General features: G+C 37.1%; 1 protein-coding gene across 2 annotated transcripts in view; it reads left to right on the top strand.

Moving 5' to 3' along the window:
- The first annotated feature begins 1,909 nt into the window (after positions 1-1,909).
- Positions 1,910-22,346, top strand: part of syk (spleen tyrosine kinase) — a 45,565-nt gene continuing 25,128 nt past the window's right edge. Inside the window, exons 1-8 of one of the 2 annotated variants that reach the window (XM_077497815.1) lie at positions 1,910-2,092; positions 6,590-6,842; positions 12,278-12,755; positions 14,390-14,550; positions 19,129-19,267; positions 19,385-19,466; positions 19,582-19,637; positions 21,182-21,244. In XM_077497815.1, coding sequence (XP_077353941.1) covers positions 12,354-12,755; positions 14,390-14,550; positions 19,129-19,267; positions 19,385-19,466; positions 19,582-19,637; positions 21,182-21,244 — 903 coding nt within the window. In that variant the 5' untranslated portion in view covers positions 1,910-2,092; positions 6,590-6,842; positions 12,278-12,353. The remainder of the gene's footprint in view (positions 2,093-6,589; positions 6,843-12,277; positions 12,756-14,389; positions 14,551-19,128; positions 19,268-19,384; positions 19,467-19,581; positions 19,638-21,181; positions 21,245-22,346) is intronic. The other variant, XM_077497816.1, reaches the window with a different exon arrangement.

The raw sequence follows: 22,346 nt of genomic DNA, 5'->3' as shown, positions 1-22,346 counted from the left end.
AAACATCCACACTCACAAGCACACCTAGGGACAATTTGAAGAGCTCAATTAACCTGCCATGCATGTTTTTGGAATGTGGGAGGAGACCGGAGTACCCAGAGAAGACCCACGCGGGCACGCGGAGAACATGCAAACTCCACCCAGGAAGGCCGGAGCCTGGACTCGAACCGGAGTTCTCAGAACTGGGAGGCGGACGTGCTAACCACTCGACCACCGTGCCACCCCCATTTGGAAACCAGTTGTGAAAATTGTTTGAAGGGCCAGGTAGCCCTAGCCCCTAACCTTTGACCTTACACCCAACGATAATTGGAACACACTTTTTCATTGTTAGCCCAACCCAAAAGGGGGTTTAGCGGGCGCTAGAAAAACCCAAAGGGTTGAAATGGGATTCGGCCTTTGTGTCATCATGTTTTACTTTCTGATTTGGTGCTTGTTGGAGAACTCTAAAGTGATTTGCGCACTTTGCAGAGCCAAATTCAAATAGCCTATTAGCAGGGTTCGGGAATCTAGGTCCAGAAAGCAAAAACCCTGCCACAGAGTGGTTTTAGCCACAGGTGCTTCTACTTAACTAGCTGGTAAACAAGCTCATCGAAGCACCTGTGGCTAAAGTCAAACTGTTTCAGGATTTGTTCTCTGTGGACCAGAATTCCCCAACCCTGCCTATTAGTTGTATGACTTTGGCATATCTTCTCAGAGCAAAATCCCCTGCTGAAGTTACCTCTACGGGGCCACACGCTCATGAGCGGAACTAAACCTGCAAGCGAGAAGTTCTGAGAATTGGTCCATTTTGACTTTACTCAAGTAAATATTTGTTACAAACTTTGAAGAAAAAAGAAGCAAGTTTGTTATAGTGGACGCCAGAATAGTATGGCTGTAACGTGTTGTGAACTTACCAAGCTTATATGTAACATTTTTAACATGAACATAATACAAATCAACTTGAGATTGTGTTTGGTTAGCTAGGATGCATAACCAGAAATTTTGACATCATCCAAATTGTGCATTTTTATTGGATAAGGCACACAAATATGTCATGTCCACTGCAATCAACTATGAAGGGGTTAATCTGTGGGGGGAAAATGTAGGCCATTTCTTGGTTGTCTTTTTCAACTATGAACAATGAATGATAAAAGCAATTTGCATGTGTAAAAACGCATTTAATTAAATTCTATATATGTGATATTGGTGGTTTGTTGGAGAACTGGTTAGTACATCTAGTTGAGAGATTGTGGGTCCAAATCCAAGATATGGTCTTCCTGTGTGTAATTTGCATGGTCTCCTATTGCCTGCATGGATTTTCTTTTTCTGATACTCCGGTTTCCAAAACCGGCAATCCAAAAATGTACATCCTAGAGTCATTGAAGACAATGGTGAGTCAAAAAACAATTATAACAGATTTAAATTTTATTTGAGATGATTTGACATGAAAAAGTTTAGTTTAGTTTTAGTTTGTTCTAACAATTCAAGATGATTTACATAAAGTAGACATTTTTAGGTTAAATTTCACCTTAAGAAATTAATTTACAAGAAGTTTAAAAGCTTCAGGTTGGACTGAATGTATTATTTACGTCAATCAGATCTCGAATATTAGCTGTGGCGGGTTACTCTAGGTAACTTTTTTTTTTTTTTTAAAGCATCCCATTTTTCATTTTTTTTGTACTGTACTGTACTGCTCCTGTCCGTCCATGTACGTGTACATATATACCGGCAACTGGTTGACGTTTGTCAAATTATAAGGTTTGAATATACATCGCCATCTACAGGTAATTGTATGTATATTCAAAAGTGCAGTTCATGATACAGTTTTAGTGAAAATTTGAGTGTGGCTTCCACTTCAGCATCATTGGTCGTTTGACCGAACTCGTGTTTATGCTTCTGGACCAATAGGAAGTGGTTGAGGTATCCAGCAGCTATGGGACGGAAGCATCGACAAGCGTCCCAGCACCGGTGATGGGATGCCATTGCTTATCCGCGCTGTTTACATAACACGATAATACTTCTCACGGACGAATCAGAAAATGAATTTTTATTGAGATGACTGCCGAGCGGGCCGAAATGGATCATACGACCGTCGCGGATTGCATTCCTTTGCGTGAGTATGACCTCTATTTTCACACTACTGTGCATTTCTGTTCATTTCACGAGGCCGTCCACCAGATGTCAGTCGTTTCTAAGTTAAATGGGCCACAGTGGCGCAGAAAAGTGAGGCAAGTAAAGATACAGGAAATATGACAGAAATAAGACGAGACAGAGATTATCATTACCAAAAGATGTATTACATTTACAGACGTGAAACGTGACACATTTTTTTGTTCACAATCACACTAAACAAATCAATCCACGTTTGTCATTTAATGTCTTGTATTTCCCAATTTTGAAGTAGTCTAAAGGTACACAGCACTTTTAATTTGTCTGTACTTTTCTAACCAGTGTGCTGTGGCACATTAGTGTGCCATGAAATTAATTGGTCCAAAATGTACCAATCATTTACTACAAACGATGCATATAAACCTGTGTGGCCATCCACTTTTTTGTGACACCCAATGATATGGTACCTGCATGGAAATAAGGCAAAAGGTTCATTCACATGAGCAACTTGGGGTTCAGTACAAATAAAAGAGAATAACGGTAGGCTATTTGATATAAATATAATGAAAAGAATAATCGTATTTGTCTACTTTAAGCAAACATTTACAGTGGGTCGAGGATGGCAGATGGAGGAAGTGATGATGCAGAGTTGCTATAGGCTGAGGCTAACTTGACAGATGGTGCAGGATGGGGAGTCACAAATTGGGAAAGGTGAGCATGTGCAGCTCTGCACACTCTCATCACTAGGAATTTGGGTGTGTTCAGAATAAAGCAACCTTGAACCTACAGCTACATTAATAACGGTTCAAAGCGGTCGTCATGCATATAAATGAGATTTGTTCTTTTGTGTTTTATTTTTAAAGCATTAGTTTTTCTGTTTTCTTCTCCATCTATTTATTATTGCATTCTCTTTACAGTTTATTCTACTGGGGAGCACAAAGGTATTAAATTTATCCTAATGAATTGAGGGTCAGAGGTGTAATGATCACCTGTCAATTACACGACTGATTCATAGAGATCACATTCAGGACATTGGTGATGATGTCTTTCCTCCTTTGCATTGTATTAACAGCTTAAATGAATGCAGTAAGTGATAATTTCGATAACGAATTTTTTTTTGTCATATTTGTCGTCACAAAAGATTTTTTTTAAAACGAAAAGTAAAATAGAAACCATTCATTGTGACGATGACAATAACGTGACAATAATGTGCAGCTGTAAGATCAGGCAATTATGCATTAAAAAAAAAAGTTCTAAGACGGCATATTATTGTCAATTCAAAACATGTTTTATTGAAACAAAGTTTAATAAAGGCACTGTTGTGTTAAATGTTTCTTGCCTGTTAAACTACAGCTACAAATACAGTAGGTGTGTATTAGTTTCTGTAGAAAAATTGAGATGTATGTTTAAGAGAAACATCAAAATTGTCAATTTAGTGAACTAAAATGACTCTATTTTGTTGACTCGAATTGGATTAAAACTAAAATACAATCAGATGACTAAATTTTGCCTAATTAATTTTAATTAAACTTGAATTAATTTTAGTAAAAAAACTACAACTAAAACTAAATTATTTTTTTTTTGTCAAAATTAACATTGGTGTAATTGATATGTCACCCCAAAGTCACTTGGGATAGGCTCCAACTCTAACGCATTGTAACAATCGGCAATGTGGTACCGCACCACAAAGTGGCGCTTCTTTTCTTTGTGTGGAAGTAGTTTCCTTTTTCCTTTTTGGCGATGATTTTTTTATTTTATTTTTTATTGCCCTGAACGGTCATTGTAATACGCGGTGGCGTCGAGCCAGCTCTCTCTTTTTGTTGTTTGTTTAGAATAAATGTTGTGAACTTAATTTGCTCTCCCTTTTTTTTTTTTTTTTTTTTTTTTTTTTGCTGTCCCGCTGCGCCGTCCACGGTAAAATCAGCCTTCACGCATTACATCATCAACAAAGAAACAAAATCATAAACCTCCGTGACCTCCTAACTTTAATATCCAGCCAAATCATAACACTCACAACAGTCTTCATATGGATCAGATTTGGGAGCACGCTCCTTTTGTAGTACACCAATGAGACTGAACACAAGCCCACAATAGCAAGCCATTTGAGAGTGCGTCAAACATTAAATCAAACATTAAATATTTCATTTTTCAATTTCAAAACAAAAGTTTCTATTGTGTACGTACTAGCACCATGGGACTTGTTTTATATGCACGCCACACTTTAAGAAATATTGATTTAGCTGGTGTAAAAGCAACTTAAGGAAGTAAACGTTTCATTGAAGGGAGGGGATTGACATAGATGCATATAGTTTTAAATGTCACAGTGTTGTGCAATCTATGCCAGTTTATGTGGCAACAACACTTACAAATTATGCAAAAAAAAAAATGAGGTTTTTACTCCTCTGATGTCAATCATCACTCCAGTCTAAAATTAAACTCGAGTAGAGACTCTACTTCTTAAAACATGCTTTTACAAGAAGTGAGAACTGAAGATTGTGAAACCAAATAAAGTCAGCTGGCGCTTCCTGAATGGTAAGCATGATTTGGTCACTGCGTGCATGACTGACATAATTTGTGCTTTAGAATTTTGAATTGATGTCCAAGATGTGTAATTTTACTTTGGTTTTTGGCAGAAACTGCATATGGCTTTCGCTAGCTGTGGCGCCTTAGCACTAAAAAACTATTCCAAAAAACCTGCTTATTGTGAGCTTGAACATTTTTCTTTATACTACTTTATCATCCATGAAGTGTCCACTGGAGGACATACTGTAAATGATGAGTGTTAATCAGAAGGAGGAGGCAGTATTTTAATGGGTGTATGTTTCTGTCTAACTTTCTGGTTTCTGTCTGTGCAGTGTTTAGCAAAAAATATCTAATAGATTTTCACACATAAAATGATGTTGCATAGCCTTAGACCAATCGTTCTCAACTGGTGGGTTGTGGATCCATTTTGAGAGGGTCCCGCGCAGTTAGTAAAAAATAAATAAATAAATAAATAAATAAATATATTTATATTTGGATTTTTCCACTACAGTATAGAGTAGGGATGTAATGATATCCAAACATCACGATACGATATTATCACGATATGAAGGTCACAATACGATAATTATCACAATATTGTGGGGGGTTGGCAATATTTAAAAAAGATCACAATATTGAAAAAAAAAAAGAGCTCATACTAAAAATAAACACAATGTTATCCTTTTGTACATAATAGCAATGCATATAAACCACCTACAATCTCTAATAACAATATTGAGGCACTTACTTGCAAGCACACATTGATCGCTTCACAAGCAAATTACGTTCCCCTTCATCTGACAATTAGCATAGATTTTAAACATAAGGCCAAAACATCCCAAATAAGAATTAAATTGCACTAATGAACTAGCCACTAGAGGGTGCTAGAACTGCACAAATGAAAATCAACCTGACTTTTTTTACAGATGTGTTCCTTTTAAATATTGTGAACATGACGACGATATTGTGGCAGTTTTAATATCACGATATCACGATATTGCCCTTATCGTTACATCCCTAGTATAGAGGGTTGCCAAGTTCCCACATAGAACTTAATTATGTAAGCGATATGAAAGCTGCTTTGCGCTTTAGCCACTAGTTTACTCTGCAAACAAACACAGTGCAGCCCAGCCTCTGGCTAGCGGACGTCATTGCAAGCAATATACTTTTGCCGCTACATAAAACACATTTGAAACGTTTCTAGAGGTTATTTTTAAACAAAATATCTTTGTTGGTTTTAAGTTCTATAAAAATGGATCGCAGTTTTGCAACAGTTGAAAAATGCGGCCAGGGTGACACTGACAATAGTTGAGAACCATTGGCATAAGCCGCGGATTTTAAGATTAAGTTCCAGAGTAGATTTGGTTTATGTATTTTTTTTCAGTGTAGTGTATTAATACCAGATTGTAGTTGCGGAAAAAGGTTGCCCACCAACCATGTTACAGTATCCTTGGCAAAAATATTGTTGTGTAACAGTTGTATCAGTGTGTATCCATGAAGTGAGGTGAAGTCGAAAAGTGCTGGGTACTGTACATTAAGCCCATTGTGGACTGCATCTTTAAAATAGTTCACAACTTACTTTACTTTACTACACAAATGACATTACATGGGCAAATTGATGCCCTTTTAGCATTCCTTTAATCCTTTCTAGCAATCATTCATCACTACTGCAAAGGATTTGACACTTATTTTTGAATTTTGTCCCAAAAGGCACCACAATAGCTCACTTTTAAGCACTCATGTACTTTAGTCTGACTCATTAAAAGGTAAATGGGTAGCGACAAAGGTGGTGAACAACTCACATTTGAAACACAATTGTTTACTGTGGCTTTGAAACCTTTAGCTCATGCAAGCTAGTTACTTGCCTCAAAAGCAAATTCCAAAAACCTTAAACCACTTACTTTTACAAAAAAAAGCAAACATTTGAATCAGTCGACCCTTTTTTTTCATACTGTCATTTTTTTGTTTCTTTTTTCAGCTGTTCTATTGCTCCCTGATTGGTCCTGACTTGTTGTTCAGTGTTCTTATCAGAAAAAAGGGGAAGTAAAAGCATCCATTTGTCAAGGAAGTCTCTGAAATAAGGAAGCGTCAGAGCGCCACCTTACTCCTGTGTTCACGTTTAAACGGCCAATGTCTTATTTGCTGAATTGGACCATGTTGCATACAGTGTCGGATTGACTGTAAAGGTGAAGAGGATACATTCTGATTCAATTCCTCCTACCGGACATACAGTGAGTATAAAATATCTGTTTCTTTTATGATTAGTCTATCAGTTTGTGTTTTTATGCTTTAATCCCCATCAGTGGTTTTGTGCACAATATGCCAAATCATTCTGAGGAATGTTGGGCGGGAGATGTCGTTCCAATTTGTTTTTATCAAAAAGCTGCAAATTAGGCTGTTGAAGCACTGGAGAATTAATTACATTTTTAAATTTCCCTCCATTAAATTAGGAGAACCTTCCAGCTTTTTTTCCCCCTTTTAACAACAAAAAAACTTTGTTCTCTTCCTTTTGCAAATATTGTTTTGATCTATATTACAGCAATGTTTTCTTTACGGCCTAATTTCAGAAACTGTTTATGCGCAAAGTGATCCTTTTATCAAGGGAATTCATTGGAATTTTCAATCTGCTGGGGATGGGGGTTGCCCAAATCGGATTGGATGTGATTACTAGTGCTCTTTTTGAAGCAAGAAAGCAATAACACCTGCTTACAAATTGTCCCCTTGCGAGCCATCAAGATGGCATGAAGTCAGCAACAGGAAACAAACAGTTGTTCAGTTGTTCACCTTTAGTGTACAGAGACAAGTGTTATTCCTGAAAGGTAATTGTTTCTGGTAGGTTGCGCTCTAAAGTAAATCTTTTATAAGCTGACTATTTCCAATGTCTGAGAGCAAGTTGTTCAGAAAAAAAAACAAAAAAAAACCTCCAAGTTTCTCTGCCCATGATTTGTCATCTTTTCTCGGTGGGACAGCCACACTGATGATACTGCTTGAGAAGCACAAACACAGCTTTTTCGTCCAATCTACACGTTATAGTGCTCATCAGCTCACTGTTTGATGTTCCTCAGCATCCGAAATCAAACGAATTCCACATTTTCTGGTGGACTTCTTGGAATTTAGTGGCGCTTTCTTTACAAGGTTGTCATTTTCTGTGATTAAAACAGGAGCTTTTAAGAGTTTCCTTGCTATATAACGTATGCTCCAGTTTGTCCCGTGTTCTTCTGTTATACCTGCATGTAGCTTTCCAAACTTCTGCCATTTTCATGTACATCTGTGGCCCGATAGACTTTTTATAGAGGATCGTTCAGCCCTTCTACCTGACGTAATTTGCCTTTATGGTTTTTTTTGTTTGTTTGTTTGGTTTTTTTGGCCATTGTCCCACCTTTTTGTAAATAGGTGTTGCCTAATACCTATTAAGACTTTGTAATTTATTGCAATAGCAAATATTTGGCCAAGGTTAATGGCACTGATGACTAGGGATGTAACAATACCGGCAATATCATGATATTAAAACTGCCACAATATCGTTGTCATGTTCACCATATTTAAATGCCACACATCTGTTAAAAAAGTCAGGTTGATTTCCATCTGTGCAGTTGTAGCACCCTCTGGTGGATAGTTTTTTTAGTGCAGTTTAATTTTCATTAGGGATGTTTTGGCCCTTCTATGTTGAAAATACACTAATGTCAGATGAAGGGGAACGTAACATGCTTGTGAAGTGAGTCAATATGTGTTTGAACTCAATGTGTGTTTGCATTAGCGAGTAAGTCCCTCAATATTGAGTGTTATTAGAGATTGGAGGTAGTTTATATATATTGCTGTTATGTACAAAAGCACAATATTGAGCTTTTTTTTTTTTTAGTATGAGCTCATTTTTCGTTTTTTACAATATTGTTACCTTTTTTAAATATCGCCAACCGTCCCACAATATCGTGATAATTATCGTATCGTGAGCTTCATATCATGATAATATCGTATCGTGATATTTGGATATCGTTACATCCCTACTGATGACACACCTCAGTTTCTTACTCATGTGATGAGCCATTGGTCCTTGGCTTCAGTAGTAGGCCTATTGAGTCTGGTTTAAGCCTACATCTAGACCAGGGGTCTGCAACCTGCGGCTCTGGAGTCACATATGGCTATTTAGTCCCAAAAAATTAGTAGAAATGACTTTTTAAAATATCCTTTAAATTAATTAATGATTTAGATTAAAAAAAAGAATAAATCATTATTCATAAAATTCAAAGTCCAAAGTTGTCTGAAAAAGAGAGGCAAGATGAAAAAGGTTTGTAAAATGACCAAAAAAGGAAAAGCAGAAAATGTCCACGGAATTGCCAAAAATGTCAGAGAATCGAATAAAAAAGGCAGAAGCGAAAACGTTCAAAAAGTCAAAAAATTGATTTTTAAAAAGGCAGAAAAGAAAACATTCAAAAATATCCAAAAACAAAAGAAGAAAGGAAAGGTAGTTTGGGGGATTTCTTTCTTTTTAAAAATCTTTTTTCTGACTTTTTGTTTTTGTAATTCCAAAGACATATTATGGTAATTTATGCCTATCGTTTTATGTTTTTGGACATTTTATAGTTCCGTTTTCTTTTCTGTCTTTTTTAAATGAAATTTTCTGTTGGACATTTTATAGTTCCGTTTTCTTTTCTGCCTTTTTTAAATTAAATTTTCTGTTTTGTTTCGTTTTTTTACGTGCCACGTAGAAATATATATATATTTTTTTTAGAGGGCGGGGTCAATATGACTTTATAAAGTGGCCATTTTTTAATATGACAAGAAAAAAAGTTTTTTCTCACCGCGCGGCTGTTTGTGTCGGCAGAAAGGAAACGCATATGTCACGCTACACAAGTCACAGTTTGCAAAATGAGTACGGAGGAAGCACTCCTTAAAATGTACTTTTCGGTCGGGTTTTAAGCAAGGAGATATTAATTGCTTTAGCAGAGATTAACAATATCATAGTTGGCAGTTTATAAAGTGGCAAATTTGCCACTTTTTTTTCTCGTCATATTAAAAAGTGGCATATTTGCCACTTTATAAAGTGCCAAATTTGCCACTTTTTTCTCATCATATTGCCCCCGGCCCCGAAAAAAATATATATTTGTACGTGACCCTAATACGACTTTATAGTTTTGCAATTCCAATTATATTTTATCACAATTTTCTACCTTACAAAATTGCCAAAAATATCAGAAAATTGACAGCAAAAAAGGCAGGAAAAAAATGTCAAAAATTAGCCATAAAATGTCCAAAAAAAGGAAAGAGACAGAAAAATACCATAATATGTCCATAAATTTACAAAAAAATGTCATAAATTTGGGAGAAAGGCAGATAAGTCTAACAATGTATGTAAACCGAAGTATGAAAAATTACCAATCCAATAGGGAGAAGAAAACGACTCTACATATTGAATGCTGGACATTTTTGTTTTGTGGTGCAGCTCTAATTAGCTCTTGGCCCTCAGTACATTAGACTAACACTGACACACAGTTTCCTTCATCACAATGTTCAAATGTTTTGCGGCTCCAGACACATTTTCTGTTATTTATTTGGCCTAAAATGGCTTTTTTAACAGTAAAGATTGCTGATCCCTGAGCTAGACCTTGTAAAAAGACCTTGATAGTAGGCGCAGTGCTTTCCTGTGCAGCTGTAGATGGTTTCTTAGATGGCACCAGTTTGCCCTTTCTTGACTGCGGCATTGTGGCAATAGGGAGACTACTACGAAATAGGCCAAGAAAACGCTTCGTTCCATCCCCCAAAGGCGCATAATGTCGCAAACGCCCATTACCCAATTCTACCGGCGCACATTCTATGAAAATATCAAAACAAGGAAAATTCCTCCAATGCACACAGTTAGACTGCACTGCACGCTCGATTTATGCTAGAAAGAAAATAGGGCCCAATGTCTCAATGCATTCTTTATGGATAGGGAAGAACAATTCCATCATTAGAATCTTGTGTAGTGTTGTGCGAAGTGCCTTCCATCCGAAACAGGAAAATAAATCGCTTGAACTTTAGAAAGTTGTTACTAGATTTGAATATACAATATGTAGTATACACGGTGGACATCCAAGTCAAGTCAAATTTATTTATATTACCACGTAATCATCTCAAAGGGCTTTACAGGCCCACAGTTGACACATATTCATGACATCCTCCCTCCAGGTAGGCATTATAAAATGAAAATTCTATGTGAAATGGCCCTGACTCAAGTTTGACCAAACCAAGTGTCCTTATCATTTCAACTCAACTCAGCATTATTTATAAAGCATTTTGACAAAACATTGACGTACAACTCACTGACCTGAATAGATGACTGGATAGCTGATAGCCCATAAACGCCCGTGGAAGCCGTTGAAGTCACAGGGCGGCCATCTTGCTGCTCTCACTTCGCGAGCAGACTTTTGTATACGGTATACGTACAGATGAGACATATACAGCTCTTAGTCGCTATTTTTTAACAAGTAAACATCCTTAAGCATATAATTTATACATGTATTTAACTCTTTGACTGCCAAAGCGTTTCATGATGATTAGTAAAATTAGAATGAATGGAATGCGATCTTTCATTTTGTAGCCACATTGTATATGTAGTAAAGGCAAACAATATTCATTTTGCCTTGAAAGATGAGTTAAAATGCTCAAAAGCGGCTGGCACTGTGGATTTTTTTGTTTTGTTTTTATAACTCCTGGCAGTCAAAGAGTTCAGGAAACTTGTAAAATGTCTGAAATCCCTCTTGTTCATGTTTAATAAATTGAAAACGCCATAAATCATGCTGTTTCTACGAAGTAGCCTACTGTCTCAAATATTTTCCAATTTCGATACTGCAAATGTATAGTATCGTATGCCGGGAAACGTTTGTTGGGAGGAGCAATATGGCAGCCTCATGACTTCAAAAATCTTGGCCTATTGGCTATCCAGTCACATATCAGTGGGTACAACTGGACAAGACATGAGTAGCTGGATGGAAACAGGTGGAAACAAACCCTAACGAGCAAGCCAAGACAAAGGGATACTTGACTCATTGAGCTATTTTCAACAGTATGAAGAGAATATTTTGTTTATAATTAATGTGATAACTTCATTATTTTTCATGAACAATTTCAAAACACATTTTTCCACTTGCTGTCACCTGATGACATGACCTGTCCTAAGGAGACAGGTAACAACCAATCATGGATCAGTTTACTAACCAAACCTAGAAAACAGGTGTGATTGGTCTTAGCTATTTCCTCAGAACAGGCGATGTCATCTTCAGTTGACAGTACATAGAAAAACAGGTTTTAAAGGTATTAATTGTACATGAAAGATAATGAAGTTATCAAATTAATTCTGCACAAAATATTAACTTTTTACTGCTGAAAGTGGCTCAATGAGTCTAGTATCTCTTAAAAAATAAAAATAAACAAAAACATACATCATGACAGAAATAGATCTATGTCCCCAAGACTTGATGAATACGTTAACATGCCTTTATGCCTTTATGTCAAGACTTTATGGCTTGATATAAGTGTTTAAGTCTAGGTTAGATAGCTTAAATTTGCAGTGCTGTGATCATAACTTTAACCGTCATCATCCAGTGTTTGTATTTTTTGCATTTTACCTAAATTTGACTGACCAACTGTACAATGAACTGTATTGCAGTAAGATTTATTTTTATTTTAGGTGAATTATATCGTGGTAGTGCACCTTCAACCTTGTGAGTGGACCTTTTAAAGGCAGCCGCCATCACTGGGTCAAGATGGTTGACAGGGTGAATAGTCTACCATTCTTCTACGGCAACATTACAAGAGAGGAGGCAGAGCAGTATCTGCAGCAGCCGGGCACCGCTAGTGGCTTGTATTTGCTACGGCAAAGTCGAAGCCATTTTGGAGGTTTTGCTCTGTCTGTATTACATTCTGGCCGCTGCTACCACTACACCATTGAAAGAGAATCCAATGAAACATATGCTATTGCCGGTGGGAAAAGCCACAACAGCCCTATAGATGTGATCGACTACCACTCCCAGGAGATGGATGGCCTTGTCTGTCGCTTAAAAAAGCCCTGCAACAGGCCCAAGAACATGCAGCCTAAGGTGGGGCCCTTTGAGGACTTAAAGGAAAAACTGATCCAAGACTATGTCAAGCAGACCTGGAACTTGCAGGTGAGACTCCAGTCAGTCGTCGAATCATTTTTTGCTTCAAGGGGAAGTCAACTCAAAAATGTTCTTTACAATAATTGTTCTATGCAGCCCCACTACTGAACACAATATTCTATTTAATATTGAATTTTTGGAATATGAATTAAATTAAAACTTGTTAATTTGACTGAAAATGGCACACTTGCTCAGCAAGTGGAAAAATGGCCACCCGGTAAGACAGAGGTGTCAAACATCAGGCCCGTGGGCAGGATCAGGCCCGCAAAGAGGTTTAATCCGGCCCCTCGACCCTGTTGTAAGTTTAAAAAAAAAAAAAAAAAAAATCAGCCGGCCTCATTCAAAATATATGAAATTTGTAATTTCACAAGCAGTCCTCAGATGAGCAATGCAACTTGTTTGGGAGAATCGTCCTTGATGTCATTATTTTACACACAACTTAAAGTTACGGTGTGTTTAATTATTATTATTAATTAATTAATTAATTAATTTAAATCATAGACCGACAAACGGGTTAAGTACGACACAAATTTAATTACTTGTAACACAACTAGATATGACAAGGATTACTGTACTTATAATGTCATTAAAAAAATTAAATTAATTATTATTTTTAATAAAATTATTGTTGGACCAATTAACTTATTTGCTCCCAATAATGTATAAAAACGTTTTGTTTTTTTTAACGTTTTAAGTGTCCCAAAGACGTATTTATATGTTTTTTTTGTTTTGTTTATGCTAGAGCATACAGAAGGCTTTGATGCAGCCTCTCAACTGCAAAGAACGGTTGCAGAAATGGTAGCTATTACACAAACGGCCAGCAGGTGGCAGCAGAGCAAAGGAGAACAACCAGAGCCATGTAGAAAAAAAAGCTAAATTACTTACAATTTTGAATAGATTTGTGAAAACTGATTAAACTTAGCTCTCTTCTTATGCTAATTGCTGCAAAACGGAAACAGATAGAAACATACTTTTTTTCCTGATGAAAGAAGAGACTTTAATCTTTCTTTTGATAGGTTCCATGCTTTTTCAGCAATAGAACACAATATTATGTGGGCCTTGCAAAATCAGTCAAAATCCAGTAAAACAGCCAGGAGCGAACGGGATTGTTTCTGTGAAAATGGCTGGGAGTGAAAGAGTTGCGCCACGCAATGCATTCTGGGAACAATATATATATGCAAAACAGGTAGATTTAACACGTCCAGAACTCAGTGTTGCTGCGCTCCATTTGAATTTGTATTATTTTTGGAACAATATGATTACAGTTGAGCTCCGTAATTTAGGGCTGGCACACAAATAGCGAATTCTGCGTATAATTGACGGCAATCGTTTTTAAGTTATATACCGTTATTTTACCGATGCGGCCCACTTGGTAATATATTTTCCTCCTCGTGGCCCCTGAGCTAACATGAGTTTGACACCCCTGCGCTAAGATGTATAAAACTGGGTAGATTTTACAATTTGATTCATATTCCACAAACACAATATCAATCCGAATCCCGTGTTTATTAGACTAGTGGGTTCACATAGAGAAAAATTTTGGGTTGCCATCTACATTAAGAATTTGTTTGTTGAAATTTGGGTTTTTGTCACTTGGTTGTTGAAAAAAAAAAAAAAATCTAAATCTTAACTTCTCTGAGCAGGGGACAGCTTTGGAACAAGCCATTATCAGCCAAAGGCCGCATTTAGAGAAGCTGATTGCGGCCACTGCTCATGAACGAATGCCCTGGTTTCATGGAAAAATAACTCGAGAGGATTCGGAGCCAAGGCTTCAAAATGGCACCCGTACAAATGGAAAATTTCTGTGAGTGTTTTGCTCATGTCTGTATGATACAGAGCAGCCTTGTGTGTGTTTTACCTTTTCCATGTTACCGTGATGGTAAATATTAAAATATTTATTTTAGGTATTCCGCCTGTGCCTATAAAAAAATAGATCCTGAAATGTAGATATCACATATGGGTTTCATTGTTTACAAATGACTGATTTTCATGAATCATTTCTATATTTAGTGATTTATGTTACTTTAACAAGTAATTTGGCAATCGGTGGAGATAGACGAGCTTATTTTTGTTTTGTTTTAATGTTACCTTTTTGGAAACCTATTTGGAATGAGATTAAAAAAAACAACTTTAAAACAAACAACCATAGCTGCATACAAAGTGCTGTACATTGAATAAAAATCAGTGATGCAGTAAAGACTAGGGATGTAACGATATCCAAACATCACGATACGATATTATCTATCACACGATATGAAGGTCACAATATGATAATTATCACTATATTGTGGGGAGGTTGGTGATACAGAACAAGGTCACAATATTGAAAAAAAAAAAAAAAAAAGCTCATACTTAAAAAAAAATAAAAAATATTGTGCTTTTGTACATTACGGCAATGGAAAATTCTAAAAATATTATATATAAAAATATATAAATATAATATAGATATATTGAGGCACTTACTTGCTAATGCCGGCACACATTGAGTTTCCACACATATTGACTCGGTTCACAAGCAAATTACGTTTATTTGATCATCAGTGTGGATTTTTAACAGAGGGGCCAAAACATGCCTTGTGAAAATTAAACTGAACTAAAAAACTAGCCACCAGAGGGTGCTAGAACTGCACAAATGGAAATCAACCTGAGATTTTATTTTATTTTTTTAAAGATGTGCTGCTTTTTATATCGTGACATGATGACAACGAAATATTGTGGCAGATTTAATATCGCGAGATCACGATATTGCTGTTATCGTTACATCCCTAGTAAAGACTGGCAAAACAAAATAACACAAAATAAATAAGTAAATAGCATATAAGTAATTTTAAGTAAATAAATAGGTAAGTAAGTAAGTAAATAGAATTAATAATACAGTAAATCCAATAACATAAGAAGTAGGTAAGTGAATAAGTAAATAAAATAGGTATCATTAAATGAATAACACAAAATACAACAAACACACTTAGTCCTCAGTGCGTCTGATCCGCTGACGTGAGGCACCGGGCAGGTGCGTAGGGATGGAGGAACTCAGAGAGGTAATGTGGGGCAAAACCATTTAGAGATTTGTAGTGAACTCTAAATTTCATGGGCAGCCAGAGGAGAGGCCAGAATTGGGGTTACATGTGCTCCCTCCTACAAGCACCAGTTAGGAGGCAAGCAGCAGCATGTATTATGATAAAGTGCATTACAGTAATCCAGCCGAAATGTAACGAAGGCATGGATTACTGTTTCTAAGTGCTGCTGACAAAGGAGAGTCTCATTAGCCAGCTGGCTAAGATGAAAAAAAAATTGACAGAACCAATTTGCCAGCCCAATTTAAAATCACTGTCCACTTAACACCCAAATTCGAAGCTGTTGGCTTTAGTTAAGTAACAATTTGATTTACTTTTGACCCAGCAATTTTAAGAGTCAGTGGAGTATTATATTTGTAAAATGATGTTCACGGCCAAGTACAATCTAAAGTCATTCATTCAGTCATTGTCTTATTCCGGTGAGATCTGATTTTGAGTGTAAAACATTTGCAACATCTCTAAGAAATAACATACAGTCAAACCTAGGTTTTCGAACGCTTCTGTTCTTAACCAAATCGGTTTTCAACCAGAAAATTTGCGGATTTTATGTCTCAGAACTCGTCCAAAAATTTGTCTCTCGACCAAACTGAAAAAAGTCGGGCGTACCTGGACGCGACTCACTCAGGAGCCGAGCTAGCTCGAATGCCCAGGATGCTTCCTCCGTAGCACATTCGTGTTCAAAGTTCGTTTGGAGCAGACCTGTTCATTGTTATTTACGCAAATCTTTTTTTTAGTTTTGCATCGTGTATTAGGCCCTAATCATGGGTCCAAAGAAAGCAAGTGCAAGTGGTAAAGCTGGTGAAGAAAAGAGGAAAGTAGTGCGCAGAACTACTTGAATTTAAAAAAGAAATGTTTGCATTTTGTTTGTTTTTTTTCATCATTTTAGATAGGATATCTAAATAAAACAGTGTCTATTTCTACCCTTTTCTATTTATGGTAAACAGTATACAGTACAGTTTATGGTGCAAAATAGTAAAAAAAAAAAACACTTGGAAAAAGTTTTTTTTAGACTTGGAACGGATTAAAATTATTTACATTATTATTTAATTATAATGGGAAAAATTGTTTTGGATTTCGAACAAATCGCTTAAAGAACAGCCTTCTGGAACGGATTATGTTCGAAAACCGAGGTTTGACTGTACCAATGGTTTGCCACTCAATGCGAGTGTGAAGAGTTGTTTGTTCATATTTTGGACAATATTGGCTTTTAACCAACAATAGTCACCGGTGTTGTGGTACATACGCTTGACTTCCGTGCAGGCAGTGTGGGTTCAGTTGACACTCAGTGATGGTGTCAATGTGAGCTTGAATAGCAGTCTATGTCGAAATGTACCCTGTGTTGGACTGGCGACAGACCCAGGATGGAGTCACCACGCCTCCATCAGTAATTTTTACTAATTGTAAGGGAATGTATGCTTGATTGTCCTAAATATTCCCAAAATTCATATCCTTAAGTTGTCCTTGCATTTATAAAGTCCAAAGTAAAGTATATCAGTATAGCACATGGTGGAGTACATGGCTTTCTTTTTTTTGTGAACACAATAACAAGTATTTTTTGTTTCTCATGGTTCAGTTGAGAAAAGGTCGTGGTCGGCTGAAGAAACAGATCACACAAACACATACAGGCGGACAGGCGGTTTCCGCTCACTGCTTCCTGAAATAGCCATAAAAGAGGAAGAATGACAGTATGCAAAGATGTGACTGTTAGCGCTCTACCCCAAAGTGTTTTACTTTTACATATCTTCAATGTATGATTTTTGGAAACATGATACTGTATTTCCTTGTGGATTAAAAAAAATAGTAGAAATTAATATATTTTAGATAAAATATCATTTAAATGAATTAATGATTTAGATTAAAAACAAACAGGAATAATCTATGAAATTTAGAGTCCAAATTTTTAAGTTGTCAGAAAAAGGAAAGAAAAGTTTGTTTAATTACCTAAAAGGAAAAGCATAAAATTACCATAAAATGTCCATAAAATTGCCAAAAATGTCAGAGAATCGAATAAAAAAAAAAAAAAAGGCAGAAAATAAAACAGCCATAAAATGTCCCAAAACATAAAGAGAAAGGCAGAAAATTGCAATAAAATGTCTTTGGAATTGCCAAGAAAGTAAGAATTTTGATTTTAAAAAGGCACAAAAGAAAATGCTCAAAAAACAAAACAAAACAAAAAAAAAACACAAAATTGTCCAAAACCAAAAGTACAAAGGCAGAAAATTACAATAAAATGTCTCTGGAATTACAAAAAAAAAAAAAAGTCAGAAAATTATTTTTTAATAAGGAAGAAAATAAAATGTTCAAAAAGTAACTATATAATGTCCCAAAACAAAAGAAAGCATAAAATTATTGCAAAAATATTTTTTTGGAATTGCCAAAAAAAAAAAAAAAAGTTTTACAAAAAGTAAAAATAAATAAATAAATAAATAAATAAATAAATACATAAATAAATAAGGGCGGCACGGTAGTCGAGTGGTTAGCACGTCCGCTTCCCAGTTCTGAGGTCTCCGGTTCGAGTCCAGGCTCGGACCTTCCTGGGTGGAGTTTGCATGTTCTCCCCGTGCCCGCGTGGGTCTTCTCCGGGTACTCCGGTCTCCTCCCACATTCCAAAGACATGCATGGCAGGTTAATTGGGAGCTCTGAATTGTCCCTAGGTGTGCTTGTGAGTGTGGATGGTTGTTCGTCTCTGTGTGCCCTGCGATTGGTTGGCAACCAGTCCAGGGTGTCCCCCGCCTACTGCCCAGAGCCAGCTGAGATAGGCGCCAGCAGCCCCCGCGACCCTTGTGAGGAATAAGCGGTCAAGAAAATGGATGGATGGATAAATAAATAAAAATAATATATAAAATAAAGTCAAGTCTAAGTCTAAGTCTAAAAGAAAATGTTCAAAAAGTACGGGTAACTATAAAATGACCAAAAAAAAAAAAGACTGCAGTCGTCGTCCATAATAAGGCAATTAATTTCCAAGGGACATTGTTAGACTATTTTGATGAATGCTTATAATGTATCACTTTTTGTACGGTAGCAACTGCTTATGATAGTGAATGTACGTGACAGTCCACATCAATAGTGTAGAATAATGTTGAAGAAAGAGAACAGGTTTCACTTTTTCAAAAATTGTTTTACTATAATATTTATTCGTCACAGCCTGGTAGCTGGTTCTAACTGTGTCCATGCGAGCATATTGTTCAGAACAAAATAAAATTGACTATAAAAGGTGATGGCTTTGTCAACAATTCCAGAAAAATATGATTTCATAATACTGCTGCGCAGAGTAACCAAAAGGTGTCTTGATTTTCTTCTGACTTTAGCATCCGGCAGAGGGACGTGAATGGATCCTACGCTCTTTGTTTATTACATGAAGGAGAAGTGATGCATTACCGCATTGACCAAGACAGGGCTGGCAAGCTCTCTATTCCAGACGGCAAGAAGTTTGACACTCTTTGGCAGGTTAAATGTCTTTTGGATTTTGCACAACATTCTTGTCAATATGGGAGCGTTTTCTTAATTCATGCATGATGTCATGTTATTATATAAAATGGTGATAAGAATCTTTCTTTACACCAGCTGGTGGAACACTACTCATATAAACCAGATGGCCTACTGCAGGTTCTCACTGAACCCAGTCCACGACCTGATGGAGATACAGGTACACTGCCTTTACAAAACTAATCTAAAAAGTACATGAAGTCAAAAATGTAGTGGCCAACGTTTGCAAATCAAACAAGCCATTACATACTGTTTATAAGTGTCCTTGTTCTCAGATCTTTTAGGACAGTCGCTGCTACCACATGATACAGCTGGATTTGGTTCGATATTTGTAAGTTTTTGTTTTTGTTGTTTTTTTGTGCATGCTTTTGGTGACGATCAGACATTTATGCATATTTACAGTACAGGAACTGGACATTTGTCCCAAACAACTGAATGTTGTACATCAGGGGTGTCCAAACTTTTTCCCCTGAGCGCCACATACAGAAAAATAGAAAGATGCAAGGGCCACTTTGATTTTTTTCTTAAATTTATTTATTAACACATTCATTGCCAGACCAGCAAAAAATAAAAAAGCATCATTTGACGTCTTTTTCCGTCAATGGCAGTGAACGAGTTTAACATGGTAAAAATCAATGAAGCAATTGTAAATTGTTGATATAATGTACAGTTACCTATTGAAAACTGCTAACAGTCACAAGGCAAATAGTGACCCCTGTGTGCCACTATAGTAGATATGCCTCTCCACTGAGCAGCAGCTGATCCTAACTTGACAGAAAAATAGAAAGATGCAGGGGCCACTTTGATTTTTTTTTAAAATTTATTAACACATTCATTGCCAGACCAGCAAAAAATAAAAAAAGCATCATTTGACGTCTTTTTCCGTCAATGCCAGTGAACGAGTTTAACATGGTAAAAATCAATGAAGCAATTGTAAATTGTTGATATAATGTACAGTTACCTATTGAAAACTGCTAACAGTCACAAGGCAAATAGTGACCCCTGTGTGCCACTATAGTAGATATGCCTCTCCACTGAGCAGCAGCTGATCCTAACTTGACATTCTGAACCACAAGAACAATAGGTCGTCAACTGACCACACTTGACAACCATTAATGTGATGTTTTCACATTTTTTTCATTAATAATTAACCATTAATTAATGTGATGTTTTCACAAATTGGACGTTGACACTAAGAAACAAGTGGATGAAACTTTTTTTATTTCTGGAACTGAATTATTAGCTGCAAATTTGTGTCTTTGTGTAGCTAGAAATGTTTAATTCACCCTCTTTTTGTTTTGTTTTTTAACAGCATTGAAAAATAATTTTTAGTATTTGCCGCGGGCCGCCAAAAGAATGTATGGCTCCCGGGCCGTAGTTTGGACACCCCGTTGTACATGTACACTGCCCGTCCTGGGCCACTGGTCAACCAATGTTCTGCAGTACAATACTACCCCAAATTTGATCTTTTAAAATTTTCTGTCATTACATTTGCATGCAAAAGGAAACTGACTTTAATGGCATGTTTATCATGGGAGGATTCCCAGTGATAATTACGCGATAGTGGAGTTAAAACTGTGCCTCAAGTGTTGTAATGACACAGTGATACACAATAATGATGATAATGAAAAGCTTGATACAAATGGGCAGCCATGGTTAAGTGGTTATGACTTCTGCATCCCGTTTAAAGTCACTGACCAGTGGCGCCCTTGAGCAAGTCACCGCTGAACTGCTCGGGCATGTACCACTAACAGCATGTTTGCTGTTGTGATGGTTTCAATCTAAAAGCAAAATTTCATGAAAATCTTCATGACACTGAACAAAAATGATTATTTCAAATGGCACACTAATAACCTCTCTGACTTTGTTTTTCAGCAAAATGCAGCAGGGGGATTTCTTGCCAGAATCAAAACCGTTCCCATACCTGGCCGACAAAAGGTGATTTAACACACCTCCCACCTTGTCCTAAAGAAGGGGTGTCAAACTCATTTTTGTCACGGGCCACATAATTATGCTTCCCTTTGGAGGGCTGTTTGCAGCATATTAGTACATACTGTAGGCTATACACAACCAATTGGCTAGTTTTGAAATGAAAATCCAGTTAAAAAAAAAAAAAAAAGTTTAGCTGTATTTGGGGCGGCGTGGATCAGTGGTAGAGTGATCATCTTACATCCGTGAGGTTGTGGGTTCAATCCTCAGCCCTGGTGTCCCACATCAGTCCTTGATCAACACACTGAACCCCCATTTGCTCCAAGTGGATGTGGCAGCAGGCGAGTGGTTAGCAAGTCCGCCTCCCAGTTCTGAGGACTCCGGTTCGAGTCCAGGCTCCGGCTGTCCTGGGTGGAGTTTGCATGTTCTCCCCGTGCCCGCGTGGGTCTTCTCCGGGTACTCCGGTCTCCTCCCACATTCCAAAGACATGCATGGCAGGTTAATTGGGCGGTCCGAATTGTCCGTAGGTGTGCTTGTGAGTGTGGATGGTTGTTCGTCTCTGCGTGCCCTGCGATTGGCTGGCAACCAGTCCAGGGTGTCCCCCGCCTACTGCCCAGAGCCAGCTGAGATAGGCGCCAGCACCCCCCGCGACCCTTGTGAGGAATAAGCGGTCAAGAAAATGGATGGATGTGGCAGCAGCCGACCACTGTTGTGTGCGTGGGTGAATGTGTGGCTTTGGGCACTATTGCTAAAAAAAAAAAAAAAATGCTATATAAATAGTAATCCACTCTATTTTAAAACTTTATATAAACAATGCTTGCAAAATATCAACATTATTAAAAGTGAAGACAATTTGTAATTTGGATATTTTAGTAAGATATGTGAAGTCAACATGTACAATATGATTTGGCTTTGCGAACCACTTTGCGGAAATAATGGGATGGACCGAATCTGGTCCCCAGGCCTCAAGTTTGACACCTATGCCCTAAAGCCAATGCGACCCTCTTCACCCTAGTACTTTGCTTTGCTTTGTAGCAGGGCTGAACGATTTTGAAAAATGATATAACTGTGTCTTAATTCCCCTCAGGATTGTGATTTAATATGTGATTAT

This window comes from Festucalex cinctus, chromosome 15, assembly GCF_051991245.1.
Source record: "Festucalex cinctus isolate MCC-2025b chromosome 15, RoL_Fcin_1.0, whole genome shotgun sequence".
NCBI classification, from domain to species: domain Eukaryota; kingdom Metazoa; phylum Chordata; class Actinopteri; order Syngnathiformes; family Syngnathidae; genus Festucalex; species Festucalex cinctus.
The sequence above is the reverse complement of the archived record's forward strand: the minus strand, read 5'-3'. Positions and strand labels throughout refer to the sequence as shown.